The sequence below is a fragment of the Notolepis coatsorum genome (assembly GCF_963971535.1).
Source record: "Notolepis coatsorum genome assembly, chromosome: 3".
Lineage (NCBI taxonomy): Eukaryota > Metazoa > Chordata > Actinopteri > Aulopiformes > Paralepididae > Notolepis > Notolepis coatsorum.
Window position 1 is genome coordinate 163,060,788 of NC_140167.1, and position 23,855 is coordinate 163,084,642.

At 46.1% G+C, this 23,855-nt stretch overlaps 1 protein-coding gene across 4 annotated transcripts in view; it reads right to left on the reverse strand.

The window, feature by feature from the left end:
- Positions 1-23,855, reverse strand: part of LOC311224417 (bromodomain adjacent to zinc finger domain protein 2B-like) — a 283,540-nt gene that overhangs the window by 79,847 nt on the left and 179,838 nt on the right. For all 4 annotated transcript variants that reach the window (XM_084309389.1, XM_084309390.1, XM_084309391.1 and 1 more), the window contains exons 5-10: positions 21,505-21,657; positions 17,745-17,938; positions 15,354-15,554; positions 10,901-11,575; positions 8,764-9,433; positions 2,852-3,127 (exon numbers count right to left, since the gene is read on the reverse strand). In XM_084309389.1, the coding sequence (XP_084165515.1) occupies positions 2,852-3,127; positions 8,764-9,433; positions 10,901-11,575; positions 15,354-15,554; positions 17,745-17,938; positions 21,505-21,657 (2,169 nt within the window). The remainder of the gene's footprint in view (positions 1-2,851; positions 3,128-8,763; positions 9,434-10,900; positions 11,576-15,353; positions 15,555-17,744; positions 17,939-21,504; positions 21,658-23,855) is intronic.

A 23,855-nucleotide genomic window follows, 5' to 3' on the forward strand; every position in this document is an offset into this window, starting at 1 on the left:
TTATTTATTGTCAAAAGTATGCATAATGTTGTGTTAATTCCACAACAAGAGATATGTAATGTTAATTACCTGAAATTATTCCGTTTTTTTGGGGGGGGGGAAACCCTGTATATATCGGTATCGGTTGATATCGGTATCGGAAATTAAGAGTTGGACAATATCGGTATATCGGTATCGGTAAAAAAGCCAATATCGAGCATCCCTAGAAATAATGATGATAATAATAATAGCAAAATACCCAGGTAAACAATTATGAAATGCATCTTAACACTTTGAGTGCCAGCCACGAGAAATCTCGTTAGTTCATGTCATGCGTTGAGTGCCAAGAATGAGAAATCTCATTATTTAATCGTTATTTTTTTTATTATCGATTTTCATTCATTTTTCATCAATCTAGCCTCACGTTACCATTGGGGATCTGTCTGAGCTCGAACAGGGAAAATACCGCCCCCTATCGTCTCTCCGGATGGTATTGCACCCATTGGATTGGACTGAATGAAATGGATGGGAAAAAAAGAGTCCGGAATCCACATTTTACTTGTCAGGCATGTACCCGGAGACAATCCCAGTCATTGCCCACCCTCAGAACAGCGTGGATTATGTGTTTCCAGTACCCAGCGTTGGATCAATAAACGGGATCGATATTTGGAATGGCGATCAGGAATTGGAATAATCTTTTTGGAGAACATCTGATCTGAGGTAAGGAATCTATTTGACCAGTCTTGGGATAATCAGTTTTTTTCACCTATATCTCAGCGTTTCCCATATGTGTGTGTGTGGCTGTGAGTGTGTGTGTGCTGATCAGGAAATAAGAGAATCGATTTTCAGCCCGCTTCTCTAGCGTGCATAAGTACACATATACTATCGATAATCTAGCGTTTATTTGAAAACAATTCATAAATAGGCCGAAAAATGACAACATGTTTTTTTGTGTATTCCAGTAAAGCGTGATTCCTGCAGAATATTTTTTTCTTCTGGAAAAAAAAACTAGCGTATTTCAAAATGGTATAAAACGGAAATGAACCGATTAAAAAACAATCCGTTTCGACCATGTTGACTGCAAACAAGTAATTGATAAGCGACGGGCGTATTAGACACAGCCATAATTTAAGATATAGTTTATGCGTTCGCAAATGTGATCGCCCTCCCATTGACTACAGCGCTGGCACTCAAGTGCTATTTCTGGCGCCCCCCTGCTGGCACTCAAAGTGTTAAACACCACATGGTTTCCAGAAGCTGTGAGAATGAGTCTTCTATCACTAACGACTAATGAAACCAGTGCCTCTTGACGCCAAGTCAGAGGGGCTGCCTCCCATCAGTAATGCGAGCGGCTCGGTGAGTCAGCTGCTATCGGGTTAACTAAACCTCTGCCAACGTAAACAAAGTAAATAACGAGATCGTCGTGTGGAGATGGTGAAAACAATGAGGTAACCACTTTCAAGCGCTTGCTTTGGGATACGACTGAGAGGCTCGACAACAACAAGGCTCTTCCTCCTGGGAGCAGGGAGGGAACAGCTGCCGTTCCCCGACACTGGAGCGTCTGACTGTAGCTCACTGGAGTGTCTGACTGAAACACACTGGAGCGTCTGACTGAAACACACTGGAGTGTCTGACTGAAACACACTGGAGTGTCAGACTAAAACACACTGGAGCGTCTAACTGAAACACACTGGAGTGTCTGACTGAAACACACTGGAGCGTCTGACTGAAACACACTGGAGCGTCTGACTGAAACACACTGGAGTGTCTGACTGAAACACACTGGAGCGTCTGACTGAAACACTGGAGCGTCTGACTGAAACACACTGGAACGTCTGACTGGAGCGTCTGACTGAAACACACTGAAGCGTCGGACTGTCTGACTGAAACACACTGAAGCGTCTGACTGTCTGACTGAAACACACTGGAGCGTTTGATTGAAACACTGACTGGAGCGTCTGACTGAAACACACTGGAGTGTCTGACTGAAACACACTGGAGCGTCTGACTGTCTGACTGAAACACACTGGAGCGTCTGACTGAAACACACTGGAGCCTCTAACTGAAACACACTGGAGCGTCTGACTGGAGCGTCTGACCATCAGGCTGCTCAACGAACAATAAACACTATGCAACAACCATCAAATGCACACAGCACACACATCCACACTCACTTTAAACAAACAACACACTGCAGCACCCACTCTCCACACTTTAGAACACCTAAACACACTTTATATTTATTGGTAAAGGATTTTCACTACAACCCGTACACCTTACTGTAAATTGTACCTAAATTGTACCTCATCCCATTTCTGCTTTGCACTATATAGTATTGTATATTAGTACATTGCATAGTATATTGTATATTGTATGGTAACTCAGTTACTTCTATTCTGCATCGAACATTGTACATATGTCTATACTGAACACTGTGACTTCTATTTTACTATTTTTACATGCTATACTATTTTATTTTATTTCATACTTATCTTGTCTAGCACAGTCTCTGGAGCGTAACAGTAAGAAGCATTTTGTATAAAAGTATTCTGTACTTCTGTATGACAACTATTAAAGAAACTTGAAACTTGACTGTCTGACTGAAACACACTGGAGCGTCTGACTGAAACACACTGGAGCGTCTGACTGGAGCGTCTCACTGAAACACACTGGAGCGTCTGACTGAAACACACTGGAGCGTCTGACTGAAACACACTGGAGCGTCTGACTGAAACACACTGGAGCGTCTGACTGAAACACACTGGAGCGTCTGACTGGAGCGTCTGACTGAAACACACTGAAGCGTCTGACTGAAACACACTGGAGCGTCTGGTTTTCTACACGGTTATTCGAGGAGAGACTGCTTGGTTACCGGGCGGCGTGGCGAAGGTGGAGGAAGAGGAGGGGGCGCCGTGATAGGTCATGGCGGTGGCAGCGGCGGTGGGGGGCGTGGCCAGGCTGGGATGCCTGATGACCTGCAGGTTGAGCGGGGACTGGGAGCAGCTGGCGGAGCGGCTGGAGGAGGAGGTCAGGGAGGTCACGGAGGTCACGCCGGGTTTCAGAGGAGTCCTCTCTGCGTCGGTGTCCGTCTCCGTCTTCACATCCTCCTCGGAGATGTCAGAGTCGCTATCCAGATTACTGTCCGACTCTGAGGGGGATATACGTGGGTGTGTGGGGGGGGGGGGAGAAAAGAGAGAGATGGGGGAGAGAGAGGGAGATGGGGAGAGAGAGAGAGAAAGAGAAAGAAAGAGACAGAGAGAGCAGATAAATCAACACATCCCAATTAACAACCCTCTCACATCTCAACCACATACTGTATGAGGCAGATAATCTCAGGCCTCTTGAAGAAAACCTCTTTAGAACATTGTCTATCGGTAATGACATCATACTGTATCAGCGCTGCTGCAATTTTCCTTATCAAGTTAAAAGAATTAGCTATCTAACCCACCTGACAGGCTACCATTATCTATCTAACCCACCTGACAGACAGGCTACCATCAGCTATCTTCTAACCCAGTGGTTCCCAAAGTCGGGGTCGCGACCCAAAGGTGGGCCGCGAGCAGCCACGGGAGGGCCGCGAGATGATTAAAAAAAAAAAAAAAAAAAAAAAAAAAAATTGTCAGGCCACTGAACTTAGAAGCAGGCCAGGACAGTGTTTCTAGTTGTATTCTAAAATTCTATTCTATTGTATTCTAAAATGTGACTATATGGTTTTATATTAACTTAATAAATAAACAAAAACGAAAAATCTACTTATTTCAACGAACATTTCAAACTAAATAACAGATTATGCACATAAAACGCTGAAAATAACCGAAGCAACAATAGTATTTTAATGAGGCTATTATTATTATCATTATTATTTTGCAACAAGTTAGCCCTCTCATAAATAGCACATATAAATTACAGGGTTCTTATACCTTTTCCAAAGCAAAATTCAAGCACTTTTTAAGCTTTTTCAAGGTGCCTTTTCAAGCTTTTCCAGCATCTTACACGGCTGTGGTAAATTAAATATTTACAATAATGTCACTTCTTCCATCACATTAAATCAGATGTGATTGTGCTATAAACAACCAAAATGATGTAGACATGACATCCTATATAACCTGGCTGAGCCAATATGAAACAATCACTAAAATAATCACCAGATAAAACTTAAATTTCAATCAAATATTTACTGAAAATTTGCAAAATAAGTGAACAGTCTTTGAGGTAGGCAGTCAATCAGCTCCTTGAGCCTTAAAATGTATACAAAATCAAATCAACCTAGAATTTTTATATACCCCCCCCCCCCCACACACACAGTGGTGTGTTCAGTTGGTACGTCCCAGCAGGGACTAGGATGTAAGCTATATGATGCCCATGTTACAGACAGTTGACACACGCTCTAGTCTCCTCTATTGTTATTTCACACAAACAGCTACCCCTAGTAGCTGGCTTCTTATGTTGCCGACATATCCTACAGAACATTCCTTAAAATAGAAAGAATTGATTTGCTTGTTAGTCATGTTGATCACAGCAAAACCACAGCTCCGATGCATAATGGCGTCAGCTAAACAAAACTTGTTTTAAGGTAAATTGGCTTTCAGTGTGTCAGAGCGAGCGCACTCAAGTTGTGCAGACTGGACGCTCTGACCGAAGAGTCAGTTTATCAGAGAGGAGCAGATTTTCAGAGTGAATTTATTAACTCACCTTACGGTGTCGCTTGTCGTTGTCAACATGAACAATAAACATAGCCGTCTGTGGCAACACTAGCTCACTAGCTTGTTAACGTTTAAAAATAATAATAAAATAAGCTCAATAACGTTACTGGGATTAAAGCAAGCTTTCAGGAGGGGCGGGGGGTGCCGTTGGCGGGGTGGGCATGCGAGTGGCTCGAGAGAGGACTCCTCTTCATTTTGTGTGAAAGGCGAAAGCAATTAGGCGCTCTCCGAATTTTATTTGTTTATCTAAAAACCTAACTATTAAGTCAGATAGCAATTTATTATGAAATTATACAGTGCAATTACAATTTCAATAACTTTCCAGCACTTTATACACAATTCAAGCACATTTCAAACCTTGAAAACACCACATTGAAATACAAGCATTTTCAAGGATTTCCAGCACCCGTACGAACCCTGAAATTAATAACTAACTTGAACTAACTTAATAGGATTGAAGTGATATTTGGCTTAAAAAATCGGTCGCCTGGCAAAAAAATAAAATAAAAAAAACCTGACGATGTGCATTGGGCCGCAGCTCTCTGACGCCTTATTTTCTGGGTCCCGGCCTGAAAAGTTTGGGAACCCCTGTTCTAACCCACCTGACAGGCTACCATCAGCTATCTAACCCACCTGACAGACTACCATCAGCTATCTAACCCACCTGACAGACTACCATCAGCTATCTAACCCACCTGACAGACAGGCTACCATCAGCTATCTAACCCACCTGACAGACTACCATCAGCTATCTAACCCACCTGACAGGCTACCATCAGCTATCTAACCCACCTGACAGACAGGCTACCATCAGCTATCTAACCCACCTGACAGGCTACCATCAGCTATCTAACCCACCTGACAGACTACCATCAGCTATCTAACCCACCTGACAGACAGGCTACCATCAGCTATCTAACCCACCTGACAGACAGGCTACCATCAGCTATCTAACCCACCTGACAGACAGGCTACCATCAGCTATCTAACCCACCTGACAGGCTACCATCAGCTATCTAACCCACCTGACAGACAGGCTACCATCAGCTATCTAACCCACCTGACAGACTACCATCAGCTATCTAACCCACCTGACAGGCTACCATCAGCTATCTAACCCACCTGACAGGCTACCATCAGCTATCTAACCCACCTGACAGACAGGCTACCATCAGCTATCTAACCCACCTGACAGACAGGCTACCATCAGCTATCTAACCCACCTGACAGACAGACTACCATCAGCTATCTAACCCACCTGACAGACAGGCTACCATCAGCTATCTAACCCACCTGACAGGCTACCATCAGCTATCTAACCCACCTGACAGACAGGCTACCATCAGCTATCTAACCCACCTGACAGACTACCATCAGCTATCTAACCCACCTGACAGACTACCATCAGCTATCTAACCCACCTGACAGACAGGCTACCATCAGCTATCTAACCCACCTGACAGGCTACCATCAGCTATCTAACCCACCTGACAGACTACCATCAGCTATCTAACCCACCTGACAGACAGGCTACCATCAGCTATCTAACCCACCTGACAGACTACCATCAGCTATCTAACCCACCTGACAGACAGGCTACCATCAGCTATCTAACCCACCTGACAGACTACCATCAGCTATCTAACCCACCTGACAGACAGGCTACCATCAGCTATCTAACCCACCTGACAGGCTACCATCATCTATCTAACCCACCTGACAGACTACCATCAGCTATCTAACCCACCTGACAGGCTACCATCAGCTATCTAACCCACCTGACAGACAGGCTACCATCAGCTATCTAACCCACCTGACAGGCTACCATCAGCTATCTAACCCACCTGACAGACTACCATCAGCTATCTAACCCACCTGACAGACAGGCTACCATCAGCTATCTAACCCACCTGACAGACAGGCTACCATCAGCTATCTAACCCACCTGACAGACAGGCTACCATCAGCTATCTAACCCACCTGACAGGCTACCATCAGCTATCTAACCCACCTGACAAACTACCATCAGCTATCTAACCCACCTGACAGACAGGCTACCATCAGCTATCTAACCCACCTGACAGGCTACCATCAGCTATCTAACCCACCTGACAGACAGACTACCATCAGCTATCTAACCCACCTGACAGGCTACCATCAGCTATCTAACCCACCTGACAGACAGACTACCATCAGCTATCTAACCCACCTGACAGGCTACCATCAGCTATCTAACCCACCTGACAGGCTACCATCAGCTATCTAACCCACCTGACAGACAGGCTACCATCAGCTATCTAACCCACCTGACAGACTACCATCAGCTATCTAACCCACCTGACAGACTACCATCAGCTATCTAACCCACCTGACAGACTACCATCAGCTATCTAACCCACCTGACAGACTACCATCAGCTATCTAACCCACCTGACAGACAGACTACCATCAGCTATCTAACCCACCTGACAGACAGGCTACCATCAGCTATCTAACCCACCTGACAGGCTACCATCAGCTATCTAACCCACCTGACAGACTACCATCAGCTATCTAACCCACCTGACAGACTACCATCAGCTATCTAACCCACCTGACAGACTACCATCAGCTATCTAACCCACCTGACAGACAGGCTACCATCAGCTATCTAACCCACCTGACAGACAGGCTACCATCAGCTATCTAACCCACCTGACAGACAGGCTACCATCAGCTATCTAACCCACCTGACAGACAGACTACCATCAGCTATCTAACCCACCTGACAGACAGGCTACCATCAGCTATCTAACCCACCTGACAGGCTACCATCAGCTATCTAACCCACCTGACAGACAAGCTACCATCAGCTATCTAACCCACCTGACAGACTACCATCAGCTATCTAACCCACCTGACAGGCTACCATCAGCTATCTAACCCACCTGACAGCCAGGCTACCATCAGCTATCTAACCCACCTGACAGACAGGCTACCATCAGCTATCTAACCCACCTGACAGACAGGCTACCATCAGCTATCTAACCCACCTGACAGACAGGCTACCATCAGCTATCTAACCCACCTGACAGACTACCATCAGCTATCTAACCCACCTGACAGGCTACCATCAGCTATCTAACCCACCTGACAGACAGGCTACCATCAGCTATCTAACCCACCTGACAGACTACCATCAGCTATCTAACCCACCAGACAGACTACCATCAGCTATCTAACCCACCTGACAGACTACCATCAGCTATCTAACCCACCTGACAGACTACCATCAGCTATCTAACCCACCTGACAGACTACCATCAGCTATCTAACCCACCTGACAGACAGACTACCATCAGCTATCTAACCCACCTGACAGACAGGCTACCATCAGCTATCTAACCCACCTGACAGGCTACCATCAGCTATCTAACCCACCTGACAGACTACCATCAGCTATCTAACCCACCTGACAGACTACCATCAGCTATCTAACCCACCTGACAGACAGACTACCATCAGCTATCTAACCCACCTGACAGACAGGCTACCATCAGCTATCTAACCCACCTGACAGGCTACCATCAGCTATCTAACCCACCTGACAGACAGGCTACCATCAGCTATCTAACCCACCTGACAGACAGGCTACCATCAGCTATCTAACCCACCTGACAGACAGGCTACCATCAGCTATCTAACCCACCTGACAGACAGGCTACCATCAGCTATCTAACCCACCTGACAGGCTACCATCAGCTATCTAACCCACCTGACAGACTACCATCAGCTATCTAACCCACCTGACAGACAGGCTACCATCAGCTATCTAACCCACCTGACACCATCAGCTATCTAACCCACCTGACAGGCTACCATCAGCTATCTAACCCACCTGACAGACTACCATCAGCTATCTAACCCAGGGGTTCCCAAAGTCGGGGTCGCGACCCACAGGAGGGTCGCGAGCCGCCGTGGAGGGGTCGCCAGATGATTTAAAAAGGCTACCATCAGCTATCTCTAACCCACCTGACAGACAGGCTACCATCAGCTATCTAACCCACCTGACAGACAGGCTACCATCAGCTATCTAACCCACCTGACAGGCTACCATCAGAATCGTCTTCATCATCATCATCATCATCATCATCATCATCATCATCATCATCGTCGTCGTCGTCATCATCGTCATCGTCGTCATCGTCCAGCGAGTCCTCGGAGTCCTTGCTGCTGGGGACGTCCGACTCCGCCCCTTTGACCAGGTCCACCAGTGAGTGGGACAGGCCGGCGTTGGACGAGCTCTTCCCCCAGGAGTAGAGAAGCTTGGGGGCTTTGTTCTTTCTGGATCTGGGCGCCAGGCCCGGTGAGGTAGAGGGTTTAGCCGACGGCTCCTCTGCGCCGGCGCTCAGGTTGACGGGCGCGGGGAAGACGGGGCCGGAGGCCCCCAGGAGGGCCCTGCTCTGGCCCCCGCGGGGCTTGGTGATGAGGGCGAGCGGAGCATCCTGGACCGCGCTGTGGATCACTCCGTTATTAGGGTGGTGGTTCAGGGCCAGGATGGAGCCGGAGAGGAAGAGGTTGGAGTGGTTGCTCTGCGCGGGAGGAAGAGGAGGAAAAGGCACCACGGCGCAGCCCCCCAGCAGCTCCGGGGGCCGTTTAGGAGGCGGCAGCGCCGACGAGGAGGAAGCCGACCTTTTGAGACTCTTAAACAAATCCTGGTCTTTGGGCGGCAGGGGGAAGGCCTGCTTGAAGTGCTCCTGGGAGAGGAAGGGCTGGAGGAGGAGGAGGAGGGGGGGGGGGGGGGGGGGGGGAGACGAGACGAGACGAGATGGAAGTAATTACACAAGCTGTCACTCATATTCACCGCTATGGATGGAGGAAGAGTAGGTGTGATATGCAGAGAACTGGCATTGTGTTCAGAGAGAAAGACAACAGCCCCATAAAACAACTCTAAGAAACCGACGGTTTAAATTCAAATTAGTGTCACGCCTTCTTATATATAAAAAGATTATATATTATTTATTTATTTATTATTTTGTTAAAACAAGTGTTAAATAGCTCTACATTCCAACAGCCATCACTGATATAGAGTGTCTGGTCAGTAGCATGGGTCTCCCAGTCCCTCCGCTCTGCAGTAAACACTAAATAAATGTACTTGTTTGTACTTATTTCAAGAAGTCTTGCCAAATGTGCCAAAATGAATTTGCTTACTGCACTGGGAGATTACTGTACTTGTTTCAAGGCCACATTTGCTTAAAACTAGTTTTTAGTTTTTTAGTGCTCAAGGACGCTGTCCAGGAGGTGCGGGAATCGAACCGGAAACCTTCCGATTACCAGACGACTGCTCTACCTCCTGAGCCACTGTAGCCCCAGGTCTCGGGGAGATGGAGACCAGAAGAGGCGACTAATGAACTTAGTTGCCGACTGTCCCTTGTACACAGACGTGGATTGGGCATCGTGACTACCTCCGCTGCCGCCTCAACGCTGGAAACAACAGCGCCCCCAGTTCCGCGTTCGTACCTTTTACAGAACATTGAGGCGGAATAATGATGCAGCCTTCCCGGCCTTGAACGGGCGGTGTAAAAGAGCCTAGTGTCAACGAAAACCTCGCCCGTCAGCCGTGATGAAATAAGAAAAAAACCTGCTGTACAAAATATTTGCAAATCAATCCGCTTCGTGCCCCTGTGAGGGGTTTTAGCTGTCGACTTGTATTTGTAATTTGTTGTCAAAACCCAGACAATCTAAAGCTCATATTTTTACTACGCCGTCATCAGACAAATTAAAAAGCTCTTGTTATGGATTGCCATGCTATCACCGCCGCTCACAGTAACAACACTAATTGAATCCTTTGAACGAGGGAGATTTCGCTCGCTTGATAACAATCGGCATTCTAAAGCATACAGAGTTAATTGCTTGTCAGCTTTGGTGAAGTATTTTCAATAAAGCTAAATGCATTGTCACTTTCAGTCATGTAGAGGCCAAGCCGGCGTGAAATACAATCAGAAGACCCGATAGCAGCGCTTAGACGCTTCATTTCCAGTCGAGAGGGAACCTGCCCCCCTTTTGAAACCGGCACGTCAGAAACAAGGATAGCTAATATTAAAATAACCGTGACCGATTATTCTAGAAAAATTCTGTTCAATTAACAAAAGAAGTTCTTGGCTTTACAAAGCAAACAAAGTTCAGTTAAGTCACTGGAACATAAACGGCTAAAAGAAAGGATCTAGAAGATAACTCACCTGTTTCATTTGAAAACTGTTCAGGTGCAGCGAGGTCTCGTCCAGGAAGCTCTTGAGGCCGTGCTTGGGCGAGGAGGAGAGGGAGAGGGGCTTGGGCGAGGAGGAGAGGGAGAGGGGCTTAGGCGAGGGCGTCAAGGACTTGTGTTTATGCGATGGCGAGAGTGTGAGCGGCTTGGGCGAGGAGGAGAGCGAGGGAGGCTTGGGCGAGGAGGAGAGGGAGAGGGGCTTGGGCGAGGAGCTGAGGGAGTTGTGTTTTGGCGAGGAGGAGGGGTGAGGGAAGTGCTTTGGTGACGAGGAGGAGAGGGTGAAGTGCATCGGCGAGGAGGAGGAGGAGGAGGAGGAGAGGGCGAAGGGTTTGGGCGAGGACCTGGGGGGGAGGGGGGAGGCCAGGGGCTTGTTGCTGCCGGCTGCCAGCCCGATGGCCTGGATGACACTGGGGTGCTGCGTCCCCTCCTCCTCCCTGGCCCGGGGGACCTGGAACAGCAGGGCCGTGGGCTGAGGCTGGAGCAGGCCGGGGTGGTGGGCGGAGCCCTGGAGGAGGTAGGGGGAGGAGGACGGGAGGGCATCGTCACGACGGCGCTTCTGAGCCAGAGCGCTCTTGCCGTCCCGAATCTTGTTTCCTTCCGCGGGGCGTGACCTCTCCTTCTTGCTCTCTGCGGCGACCGGCGTCGAGCCCTGGGCACAGACGAGGAGGCGGGTAGGAAGGAAGAGCAGGAGAGGATGGTGTCATTGCAACTCTAAAGCAGACGGCTCGGGAAGAGCAGGAGAGGACGGTGACATGTCAACTCGAAAGCAGACAGCTCAGGAAGAGCAGGAGGACGGTGACATGTCAACTTGAAAGCAGACAGCTCAGGAAGAGCAGGAGAGGACGGTGACATGTCAACTCTAAAGCAGACAGCTCAGGTTGGCAGCTCTGTCAGCTAGCGTGGACGTACGGAACTGTCGCCCACCATCCTCGCTGCCCTTGACATTAAAATTGGATTAACATTCACGGAGAGGTAGTTACAGCCGGCGATGTTTTGGCTTTTTACACACAAAGGCTCCAAACAACAAGCTCGAAACACAATGTATTCACCTTTAATTAATTAAGGTCAAACGTCTAGGGCTATAATACGCCATGGATAATTGGTTTCATGGAGTTTTGCTTTGCAATTTTGGTACTATTTGCACCATTTTGGCTCAAGATAATACTGGCTCCATGACATCAGAGGTCAGATTAAGAGTTTTGCCAATTGTGAGCAGTCCACAGAAACGGGTAATCCTCTGGTTCCAAAAAGGCTTTTGCTGTGAAGATTTTGATTATGGGATTATTGCGGTGCAATTTGTCATCATTACTAACCTGCTCATAATGAGAGTTGACCTTGCATATGAGGCTATGTTGAATACTGTACTAGTGACAGGCTGATATTAAAAATAGTTTATCATTGCGATTGTTCAAACTCCCTCAACATAAAAACGGACTCAACATCTGTTCCAGGAGTTCCAGGAACTGCAAATTACAAACATGCAGAGGACAAAGCCCATGACAGGGACGGGTAGACACTACTAGTAAATAAATACATAAAAAGAAAAAGAAACTACTGGTTTAGCATCTTAACACTATAGGGACCAGCCACGAGTTAACTCGTGTTTCGATTCCACCCGTTGAGGACCAGAGCCACGAGTTAACTCGTGGCGAGTTGTTATTGTTTTATTCCATATTAATAACGCTATTAACGTCCGCGATCGACTTGCAGGACCTACCCACATATTTGATTTTCAAAACATGCAATACCGGCCAGATCCGCTTAGGGGCGCCATCGCAAATTATTTTTACTGTCTGTGGGCGTTTCATATGAGCCTCGGTTCCAAACGAACACCCTCCATCTTTGATCCCGTTACCGAACACAGATTTCAGCCTGGAATAATGGGATTTATGATTAGCCAATGGACATATCGATCTACCAAATTCCGATGACTAATGACAAAATGCTGCCGGCGATCACATGGCCTGACGGTAGGATACTATTCACCCAAATTACAGCTGGATTGGACATTGTTTTAAAACGCAACGTGATCGATCAGTGAAAATGGTATATTGAACGCAAACTGTATTGCTAATCAATAATAGTAATCGGCGTTCCCCGCCGCCCCCATTTCATCCATAGATGCTCTGTAATAGTCCGGATGCTACGCAGTTTGTTTTATTTCATTCGTATATATACAGTAGAAATGGCGTTTGATATAACGTGACTAGCCTTTAGCCTATTATCTAGCTCCCCAGAAAAAAGACTAGGCGAAAACTGCGATAAACCTTATATTCACGGCGCTATAAAATGACAACCAACCGATGGATTTTTATTTTCTTTAAGCCATTATGAAGGCACGGTTTATGCACTCAAGTGACAATGAGAATGGACAGATAGCAATACTATAAAGTATATATATAGTTGTTAGAAAGTACATCGGTTTGTTGACAACGCTCGGTCCTCTGGCCTATAAATCGTTGCGCGACACGCTGGTCGTCAATGTGTTAACACAATCTGCGCCGGAAACGAGTTAACTCGTTATTGCCCGCCATGCGTTCAGTGCCAGAAACGAGTTAACTCGTTTTTGGGATCGTTATTTTGTTTATTCGCTATATCTTTTTTTTTTGATCCACTTTTTCTCCCATTTTCTATATTTTCTCCCATCCCAATTTTGTATCATCCAATTCAACCCTCCCCTGTCACGAACGCTGTTTCTTGCCTCCCACAAGCCGGCTGCAATGTGGACTAAGTCATACATAGCACAAGTCCCCTCCGGTACTTGAGGTAACAGCAGTCGCATCTTTTCACCTGCGCAGCTCGATCTCTCAGTGGCGAGGAGTAACGCGTGGGAGGCTCACGCTGCCCCCGACACTTCCTGATTCTACTGCGCAGGCGCACCAACCGACCTGTAGGAGTCGCTGTCCACAACGCCCGATCCCCACCCATCAGTTTCCCACCCCCTAATACGGCCAATGTGTATTAGTACGGACGACCAGCTAAACTGAAAGCAATGTGGAGCGCTGGGATCGAACAGTCGAGCCCAGCGTCTCTGCATTCGTGGCGAGCGCCTTGCCCACTACGCCACGTAGCCGCCCCGTTTATTCGCTATATCTATTCATAATTCATAGCTGCAGCCTCTGGTATACCTTTCAGACCCTGTCTGAGCAGGCAGACGGTCAACACCGCCCTCTACTGCCATGCGGAGCTATTGCATCTCATTGAAAATGGGCTGGTGTGTTTTAGGAGCCGATCTGAGCCGGGTGGGGCTCGCACATATGTAACGGTCGGTAGTGTGGTACAGACCTCCACAAGCAGTATTTGGAATAGCGATCAGATAATTGGATTATTTCTTTTGCATTAGATACAAGGTAAGAACACTATATATGAATTTGATTGTTGATCTGATATGTATTTCTACTGTGATCACAGCTATCTGTGTGGACCGTGTTGTGCTTAGCGGGGGAGTGACCCGCTAACGACGGTGATTTCATGTATGCACAACGAGATATAATAATGATAATCTAGCGTTGATTTCAGGATGATTAGATAATCAGCCGAAAAATTACAACGTGATGACTGGATTACAGTAAAATGCCTTTTTCTCGTCTTTTTCCTGGAATTACTGAAAAGCACCCAAACCATATTCAAAATGGTAAAAACGGAAATGTACGGATGAAAAAACAATCTGTTTCGGGCATGTTGACTGGAAGCAACTCACTGACAGTCGACGGCGTTATTAGACCCATAGATATAATATAAGATATATTTTAAGCACTCGCAAATGTCGCAGTCTAAAACTATATCCATTGAATAAAGACCTGGCGATGAAGGGGGATCAGCGCCCCCTGCTGCTGGCGGTTAATGTGTTAACAGTCCTGCAAATTTAGCATAAAACGCCTGTTTATTGCATACTGAAAGTAAATTGGACGCTATTCGGGAATCATTTGTAGCAGATGCACAAGTCTGGCCTCTTTTGAAAGGAAACACTCTGAATTTTCTGAAGAATCACTCTGAGTGCTATTGTCATAGAGTTACAGAGGTTTGGAAATGTTTTCGTCAGAATTATTTTGCAAACGGATGCCTGCAGATCTATCTACTCTATAGTTATTAGCTGAAAACACTGCTGGGGCCATAGCCTGAAGTCTTACCTAGAACATGTCCAAAGTCGATAACAATATCACAAAAAAGCGTCTTTATGAAATGGTATGTTTTTTTTATATAATTTGGAAAATAATTCAGGGGGTGGGTTCTCAGTTTTAAAATTTTATTTATTTCGTTTTTTACTTATGTGAACCTTTATTGTATATTTTTAACCTTTCATAAAAGTGAACTTCATTTTTGAGTGTATTTTTGCTACAATAAATAAAAAATGTGATCACAAAAAAAAAACACTACTTGCTTACGACCTCAGGGGTCTTGTGGTTAGACGTGAAGAGTTCCTTTACCTTCCCCTTCAGACGACTCTCTTTGTCCGAGTCAGAGTCATCGCTGTCCACGCTCTGATCATCCTCATCGTCCTCGTCGTCGTCGTCCTCTTCCAGGTCGTCAAGATCACTGCTGCTCTCACCGTCACTGGAGCTGTCCGAGGAGGATCCTGATTGGCTGCCACTCATGCTGGAGGTCTCCGACAGCTTCTTGTCAGGTTTCTATGACGACAGCGATGTTCCGTCAAAACACACATTCCTCCCGTCCAGTAAAAGTGGTAACGGAGTGAACAGAACGTTCAGTCAGTAATATTACAAGTCTGTACATATATCTGATCAGTAAATCTACAACTCTGTACATATATGTGATCAGTAATACTACAACTCTGTACATATATCTGATCAGTAATACTACAACTCTGTACATATATGTGATCAGTAATACTACAACTCTGTACATATATCTGATCAGTAATACTACAACTCTGTACATACATCTGATCAGTAATACTACAACTCTGTACATACATCTGATCAGTAATATTACAACTCTGTAAATACATCTGATCAGTAATAATACAACTCTGTACATACATCTGATCAGTAATATTACAACTCTGTACATACATCTCATCAGTAATAATACAACTCTGTACATACATCTGATCAGTAATACTACAACTCTGTAGATATATCTGATCAGTAATATTACAACTCTGTACATACATCTTTATCTGCAACCCGAGAAAAGCCGTGACGTGGCGCTCAAAGTGTTAACAATCAAGCATCTACTGTATAGAGTAGTGTCAGAAGGCCACGCCCACTGAGCTGTGCTCAGAGAGCAGTGACCTAAAACACTCATAACCAACGACTGCTCTACCTCCCGAGCCACTGTCGCTCTAAGTGGTATTTTCTTTGGTTAAAAATGTGTTAAATAGCTCTACATTCTGATAGCCCATCAGTGATATAAAGTGTCTGGTCAGTAACATGAGTCTTCCAGTCCCTCCACTCTGCAATAAACACAAAATATATTTCCTGGTATCCCTTCCCACTTTATCCAATCAGGAGAGAGAACCCTAGATATTTTTATTTCAAGAAATCTTGCCAAGCCAAATTTGCTTACTGTAATGGTAGATTATTTTACTTGTTTCAAGGACACATTTTCTTAAAGGGGACATGCATTATAAATGGATTTTTTCAGTATTTACCATTGTTTTATAGTAATAGGAGTTAGTATCAATGGGTCTGTGTCTCTAATTACCATATTGACTCATCAGTCTAGTCTCGAGTTCACGAGATCTTACCTCACTCAACTAAACTGTTCTGATTTGACGGTTTCTGTGACGTCGACATAGCATTGATTTGCATAACTCTCTCTCTCTCTCTCTCTCGGACTCGGGAGAAGCATATCACTGTAATATCTTTGCGCATGCTCCCACGTGCACGCCCGTATTCCGATCCGTACAATAATAATCACAGGGGTATATATTGTCATTTGAAACAAGTTACCAATGCATTGTCCCGTGGGATTATGCCCCCCCACGGCAAAATTAATTAGTATCCTCCTCAGTCTCTCTATCTCTCTCTCTCTGTGCCAGTCGCAGACTGTGGATGACTGTCACTCAAAGTGCTTATGGGCGGAGCCAGGCCAACACAGCCTGAAATCCAAAGTGAGAAAAATTATGCTTTTGAGTACTTGATTAGAAATATAAAACAATGAATCTTTTTTTATAAAACCTTACATAGGTGTTCCATAGACTCACAGGAATTGTGTAAAATTGCCCAAATAGTGCTAGGAATAGCAATGCATGTCCCCTTTAACTAGTTTTTATCTCTTATTTTTGTCAGACCATTGTTGCATTGAGAGTTCTCTTTCCTGATTGGATAAGTGAGAACAGGATACCAGAATGTATTTCCTGTTTACTGCAGAGTGGAGGGAGACTGGGAGACCCATGTTACTGACCAGACACTCTATATCACTGATGGCTGTCAGAATGTAGAGCTATTATTTTAACATGTAGAGACCACTTATTTTTACAAACTCAATTTTGGGAAATTAGCTTATCGTCTTCTCCAGAGAGAGACAAGAAGATAGATACCAGTTTCCTCTCTGTGCGTTCAGTAGAAAACTATCTGGCTGCACGTTAGCCTATGAATAGCACAATGAATGGAAGCGGACAGTGCCGGTTAGCCTTTGGGAGAGGTGTTAGTTGGACAATGCTTTGCCTAGGCTAACCGGTCATGTCCGCTTCCATTCATTGTGCTAAGCTAGGCTAACGTGCAGCCATATAGCTTTCTACTGAATGCACAGAGAGGAAACTGGTATCTATCTTCTCGTCTCTCTCTGCTAATTTCCTAATTTGTTGGTGTGTTCCTTTAAGAGTTTGTCTCAAAGACTCTGGCGATAGTGACCTTGTCTCTGGTCTTCTGCCCGGGCTTGTGTTGCCCGTGGCCCATATCCTGGCCGCTCTTGTGACCTCCTCCGCTGCCGTTGGTGGCTTTGGTTTTATCTGTGGCTCCATTCGCTGGAAAAGTGGCGGAGCTTCCGGCAGTCGAGGAGGAGAGACCGCTGCCATTCACCGTGCCGTTCACTGTGCCGTTCACCCCTACGGCAGAGAACACACCGTCACATGACCTGCCACTGTAGCGGTGCATTAACAAGAAATAACCCCCTTTCACTGCCACACTACATAAGGTTAACCCTACATTAACAAGAGATAAACCCCTTTCACTGCCACACTACAGAAGGTTAACCCTACATTAACAAGAGATAAACCCCTTTCACTGCCACACTACAGAAGGTTAACCCTACATTAACAAGAGATAAACCCCTTTCACTGCCACACTACAGAAGGTTAACCCTACATTAACAAGAGATAAACCCCTTTCACTGCCACACTACAGAAGGTTAACCCTATATTAACAAGAGATAAACCCCTTTCACTGCCACACTACAGAAGGTTAACCCTACATTAACAAGAGATAAACCCCTTTCACTGCCACACTACAGAAGGTTAACCATTTCACTGCCACACTACAGAATGCTAACCCTTTCACTTCCACACTACAGAAGGTTAACCCTTTCACTTAGGGATGTCCGATATTATCGGCCGATAATTTCTAGGGATGCACCGAAAATTCGTCCACCGAAGGTTTTAGGCCGAAAATGGCCAAAAATGGCCTTTAGGCTTTCGGCCGAAAGAGTTTTTTCACCGAAAATATATCACCGAAACAGAAGCAACCTGTAACCTAACGCGTGTTGTTGTGATGATGTCATCAAAACGCGGATTTAGTCATTACATGCGCGCTGTGAGCTCTTCAGTCCTGCGTGATTCTCCTCTTGGGACTCGGGAGCAATGCATCTCCTCGGGAGTCACGCTGTTTCTTTTTCTTTTTTTTTATTGGTCTTTTTCCCCCTCCATTTTCCTCCGATTTTCTCCCATCCCAATGTTAGTCGTATGCCAATTCCCAGTCCCTTCCTGGTCGCTGCGCACTTACCCCCCACAGTCAGATCATCTGGGAGAGTGGAGGCTACCACGTGCTTCCTCCGACACACGTCCAGCCAATCACCGCTTCTTTTCACCTGGCAGCGCGGATTCTCATCGAGAGGGCGTAGCGTGTGGGAGGACCACACTATCCCCCTCGAGTCCTATCCGCGCTTAGCAGGCGCCCCGACCGAACTGTAGGAGTCGCTGTTTACAACGACCCGGACCCACCCCGCCAGCTTCTCCCACCCTCTAATACAGCCAATTGTATTAGTGCAGACGGCCAGCCAAGCTGGTGACAACCCCGGAGCTGTGAGCTGGATTCGAACAGGCGAATCCAGCTCACAGCTCCGGGGCTGGTGACGAACGCAATCTCCGCTCGGCCACCTAACCGCCCGAGTCACGCTGTTTCTATGTAAACTCTGCGCACAACAAGTCCAATAAATGCGTCTTTAACATACTTTATCCTTATTTACTATATGCCCGTCGCGGTTAATCACTGAGTGATCTAATATGCATATTATTCAGAGCGAGAGGGGGAGGGATTGTGTTTCTCACATTGACGCTGTCTGTCGTGCGTCTACTGTGCCAAAGTCATCTGGGGACTAGAAAGGTGCGCTCAGTAGAGCACAGATGTCCGCCTCTCTCTCTCTTTCTCTCTCTCTCTCTCTGATTGATTGATTGAAAACTTTATTAACAGATTGCAGAATGGGTACAATACAGTACAGCTGAATACACACAATTGTTAAGGGGATGCAGACCAGAGAAAGACTTTCGTCTTGTTTACATCAGGGTCCCCCATTTTCAATTAATCAGGACATATATGACATACATGACATACAGATAGACAGTACTGCTACATCTATACATTTATGACATACCAGATTTGCAAATACAGTACTGTTTGTGATACAAAAAGACCCATAATAGTGATTATTTGTTATTTAAGTTAAGTTAAGTTTTGCCATAATCATATATTTTTCCATAATCAGGTAGCTGAACAACATTGGTAAAAAAAATTCTATTCTATGAATAATTTTCGGCCTTTCGGCTTTCGGCCAACTGTTTCCTATTTTCGGTATCGGTTTCGGCCAAGAATTTCCCATTCGGTGCATCCCTAATAATTTCTTATTTTTTTTTAACATTTAATTAACCTTCATTTACCCAGGCAAGCAAGAAAGAACAAATTCTTATTTTATTTATTGTCAAAAGTATGCATAATGTTGTGTTAATTCCACGACAAGAGATATGTAATGTTAATTACCTGAAATGATTCAGTTTTTTTGAGGGGGAAACCCTGCATATATCGGTATCGGTTGATATCGATAGTATATCGGATATTGGTAAAAAAGCCAATATCGAACATCCCTAACACTACAGAAGGTTAACCTTTTCACTACCACACTACAGAAGGTTAACCCTTTCACTGCCACACTACATAAGGTTAACCCGTTCACTACTACAGAAGGTTAACACTTTCACTACAGAAAGGTTAACCTTTCACTACCACACTACAGAAGGTTAACCTTTCACTACCACACTACAGAAGGTTAACCGTTCCACTACCACACTACAGAAAGTTAACCTTTCACTACCACACTACAGAAGGTTAACCGTTCCACTACCACACTACAGAAAGTTAACCTTTCACTACCACACTACAGAAAGTTAACCTTTCACTACCACACTACAGAAGGTTAACCCTTTCACTGCCACACTACAAAAGGTTAACCCGTTCACTACCACACTACAGAAGGTTAACCTTTCACTACCACACTACAGAAGGTTAACCCTTTCACTACCACACTACAAAAGGTTAACTCTTTCACTATCACACTACAGAATGTTAACCCTTTCACTACCACACTATAGAAGGTTAACCTTTCACTACCACACTACAGAAGGTTAACCCTTTCACTACCATGCTACATAAGGTTAACCTTTCACTACCACACTACAGAAGGTTAACCTTTCACTACCACACTACAGAAGGTTAACCTTTCACTACCACACTACAGAAGGTTAACCATTTCACTACCACACTACAGAAGGTTAACCTTTCACTACCATTACAGAAGGTTAACTATTTCACTACCACACTACAGACGGTTAACCTTTCACTACCACACTACAGAAGGTTAACCTTTCACTACCACACTACAGAAGGTTAACCTTTCACTGCCACACTACAGAAGGTTAACCTTTCACTACCACACTACAGAAGGTTAACCTTTCACTATGACACTACAGAAGGTTAACCTTTCACAATACACTACAAAGGGTTAACCCTTTCACTACCACACTACAGACGGTTAAGCTATACGGTTAATTATATATATATATATGGGAGGAGAGCACTGTGGAGAATGATGACTTAGCAAGATTCCAAAGGCACTTAATAGGGAAAATCTCATTATGTTAGTATTGCTGGTTTAATATATGCACAGTAAAACACCCGGCACCTGCTTACAAACTGATTTATACATTTACATGTCTTGCTATTCGCCTCTAGGGTCAATTACACATATTTGATATTGTACCTGAGCAACACACCAAATATAACTCTTCCATAGAAACGCTTTCCATTGCTGAAGTTATAGTGGTTCTCAATGCTGCAGCGTGTGTGTGTGTGTGTGTGTGGGTGTGTGTGTGTGTGTGTGGGTGTGTGTGTCTGGGTGGTACCGTACCTTTGGCGGCTGCTCTTCCGGTCTTGCTGGGGGTCCTGGACTGGAAGTGAACTGGGTCGAGGCTCTGGAACTGAGGAGCAAACATGGGAGGAAGACCCAGGAGGGGAGGGAAGAAGGAGGCGGCTCTGGTGTTAACCTCTGACCTCCACCAGTCTGGAGAGAGGGAGGGAGGGAGGGAGGGAGGGAGGGAGGGAGGGAGGGAGGGAGGGAGGGAGGGAGGGAGGGAGGGAGGGAGGGAGGGAGGGAGAGAGACGGTTGTAAAAAGTCAGATACAGTGAATCACATGGATCTGAGCTGTTGGTTAAAAAGCTCACTCCATTAATATCCTACAACAACACCTATCGCACAGTCCAACGTTTTATATGTGCCTTTGAAATGGGATGTGTCACAGATGACCAACACATTCCACAGACTATGATTTCATTCCTTTTTTTCTTATTTTTTTTGTAAATGTGAACCAGGATCTTGGTGAGCTCCTCTCCTGCAGGATCTGTGCCCCTCTGGCCCGCTGGACGCCTCACAGCTGCAACAACAGAGGCTCCCCGGAAGGCAAGCGCTCATCTAAAATGGCATCTGTTCGCTAAAATGCCTAAAATGGCAGCTGTCTTTTGTGTTTTGAAGAAAATCTGCATTCACTCTGAATGCCCTGAACGCCACGAACGCCCTGAACACCGCTCAAATCGAGAGGCAGAGTATCACCAAGTGACTCAGGAGGGACAGTAGCTCAGGGAGACAGTGACTCAGGAGGGACAGTAGCTCAGGAGGGACAGTGACTCAGGAGGGACAGTAGCTCAGGGAGACAGTGACTCAGGAGGGACAGTAGCTCAGGAGGGACAGTAGCTCAGGAAGGACAGTAGCTCAGGAGGGACAGTGACTCAGGAGGGACAGTAGCTCAGGAGGGACAGTAGCTCAGGAAGGACAGTAGCTCAGGAGGGACAGTAGCTCAGGAGGGACAGTAGCTCAGGAGGGACAGTGACTCAGGAGGGACAGTAGCTCAGGAGGGACAGTAGCTCAGGAGGGACAGTAGCTCAGGAGGGACAGTGACTCAGGAGGGACAGTAGCTCAGGAGGGACAGTAGCTCAGGAGGGACAGTAGCTCAGGAGGGACAGTAGCTCAGGAGGGACAGTAGCTCAGGAGGGACAGTAGCTCAGGAGGGACAGTAGCTCAGGAGGGACAGTGACTCAGGAGGGACAGTAGCTCAGGAGGGACAGTAGCTCAGGAGGGACAGTAGCTCAGGAGGGACAGTAGCTCAGGAGGGACAGTAGCTCAGGAGGGACAGTAGCTCAGGAGGGACAGTGACTCAGGAGGGACAGTAGCTCAGGAGGGACAGTGACTCAGGAGGGACAGTGACTCAGGAGGGACAGTGACTCAGGAGGGACAGTAGCTCAGGAGGGACAGTGACTCAGGAGGGACAGTGACTCAGGAGGGACAGTGACTCAGGAGGGACAGTGACTCAGGAGGGACAGTGACTCAGGAGGGACAGTAGCTCAGGAGGGACGGTGACTCAGGAGGGACAGTGACTCAGGAGGGACAGTAGCTCAGGAGGGACAGTAGCTCAGGAGGGACAGTAGCTCAGGAGGGACAGTAGCTCAGGAGGGACAGTAGCTCAGGAGGGACAGTAGCTCAGGAGGGACAGTGACTCAGGAGGGACAGTAGCTCAGGAGGGACAGTAGCTCAGGAGGGACAGTAGCTCAGGAGGGACAGTAGCTCAGGAGGGACAGTAGCTCAGGAGGGACAGTGACTCAGGAGGGACAGTGGCTCAGGAGGGACAGTAGCTCAGGAGGGACAGTAGCTCAGGAGGGACAGTAGCTCAGGAGGGACAGTGACTCATGTTTTGAGGAGGAGATGCGCTGTTTGACGGATTTGATGACGTGGACGTGACTTGAGAACATGAATGAGCAATTGCAAGCCTTTGACGTTTTGATGAATGCATTTAATGCATTTATAATGTATAATTTATAATTTAATGCATTTATCTGTTCAAGCACTGTTATCTGATGATGAACAAGAGGGTGATTAACATGACTGGTGTCACTGGTATAAACCAAAGGTTAATCAATTCAATGCATGTATGGATGATGTCCGAAAGTGATTAAAACCTGATTAATAGTGAAACTGTATAGCCTCCAACTCCCTCTCTGACACGTTATTTTCGGGGGTCGCGCCTTGAAAACGTTGGGAACCATGTATTTATATAGTACATGATACCTAAGCACATACAGTACAGATATCCTCATAAGTATCTATTCATTCGTATCAATTAGATACTCTTTGGGCTTGTTTTTATCTACTTATTCTGAAAGAGTTGAACTCATTCGATTATTCATTCCATTAAGCCTACTGCCAGCAGG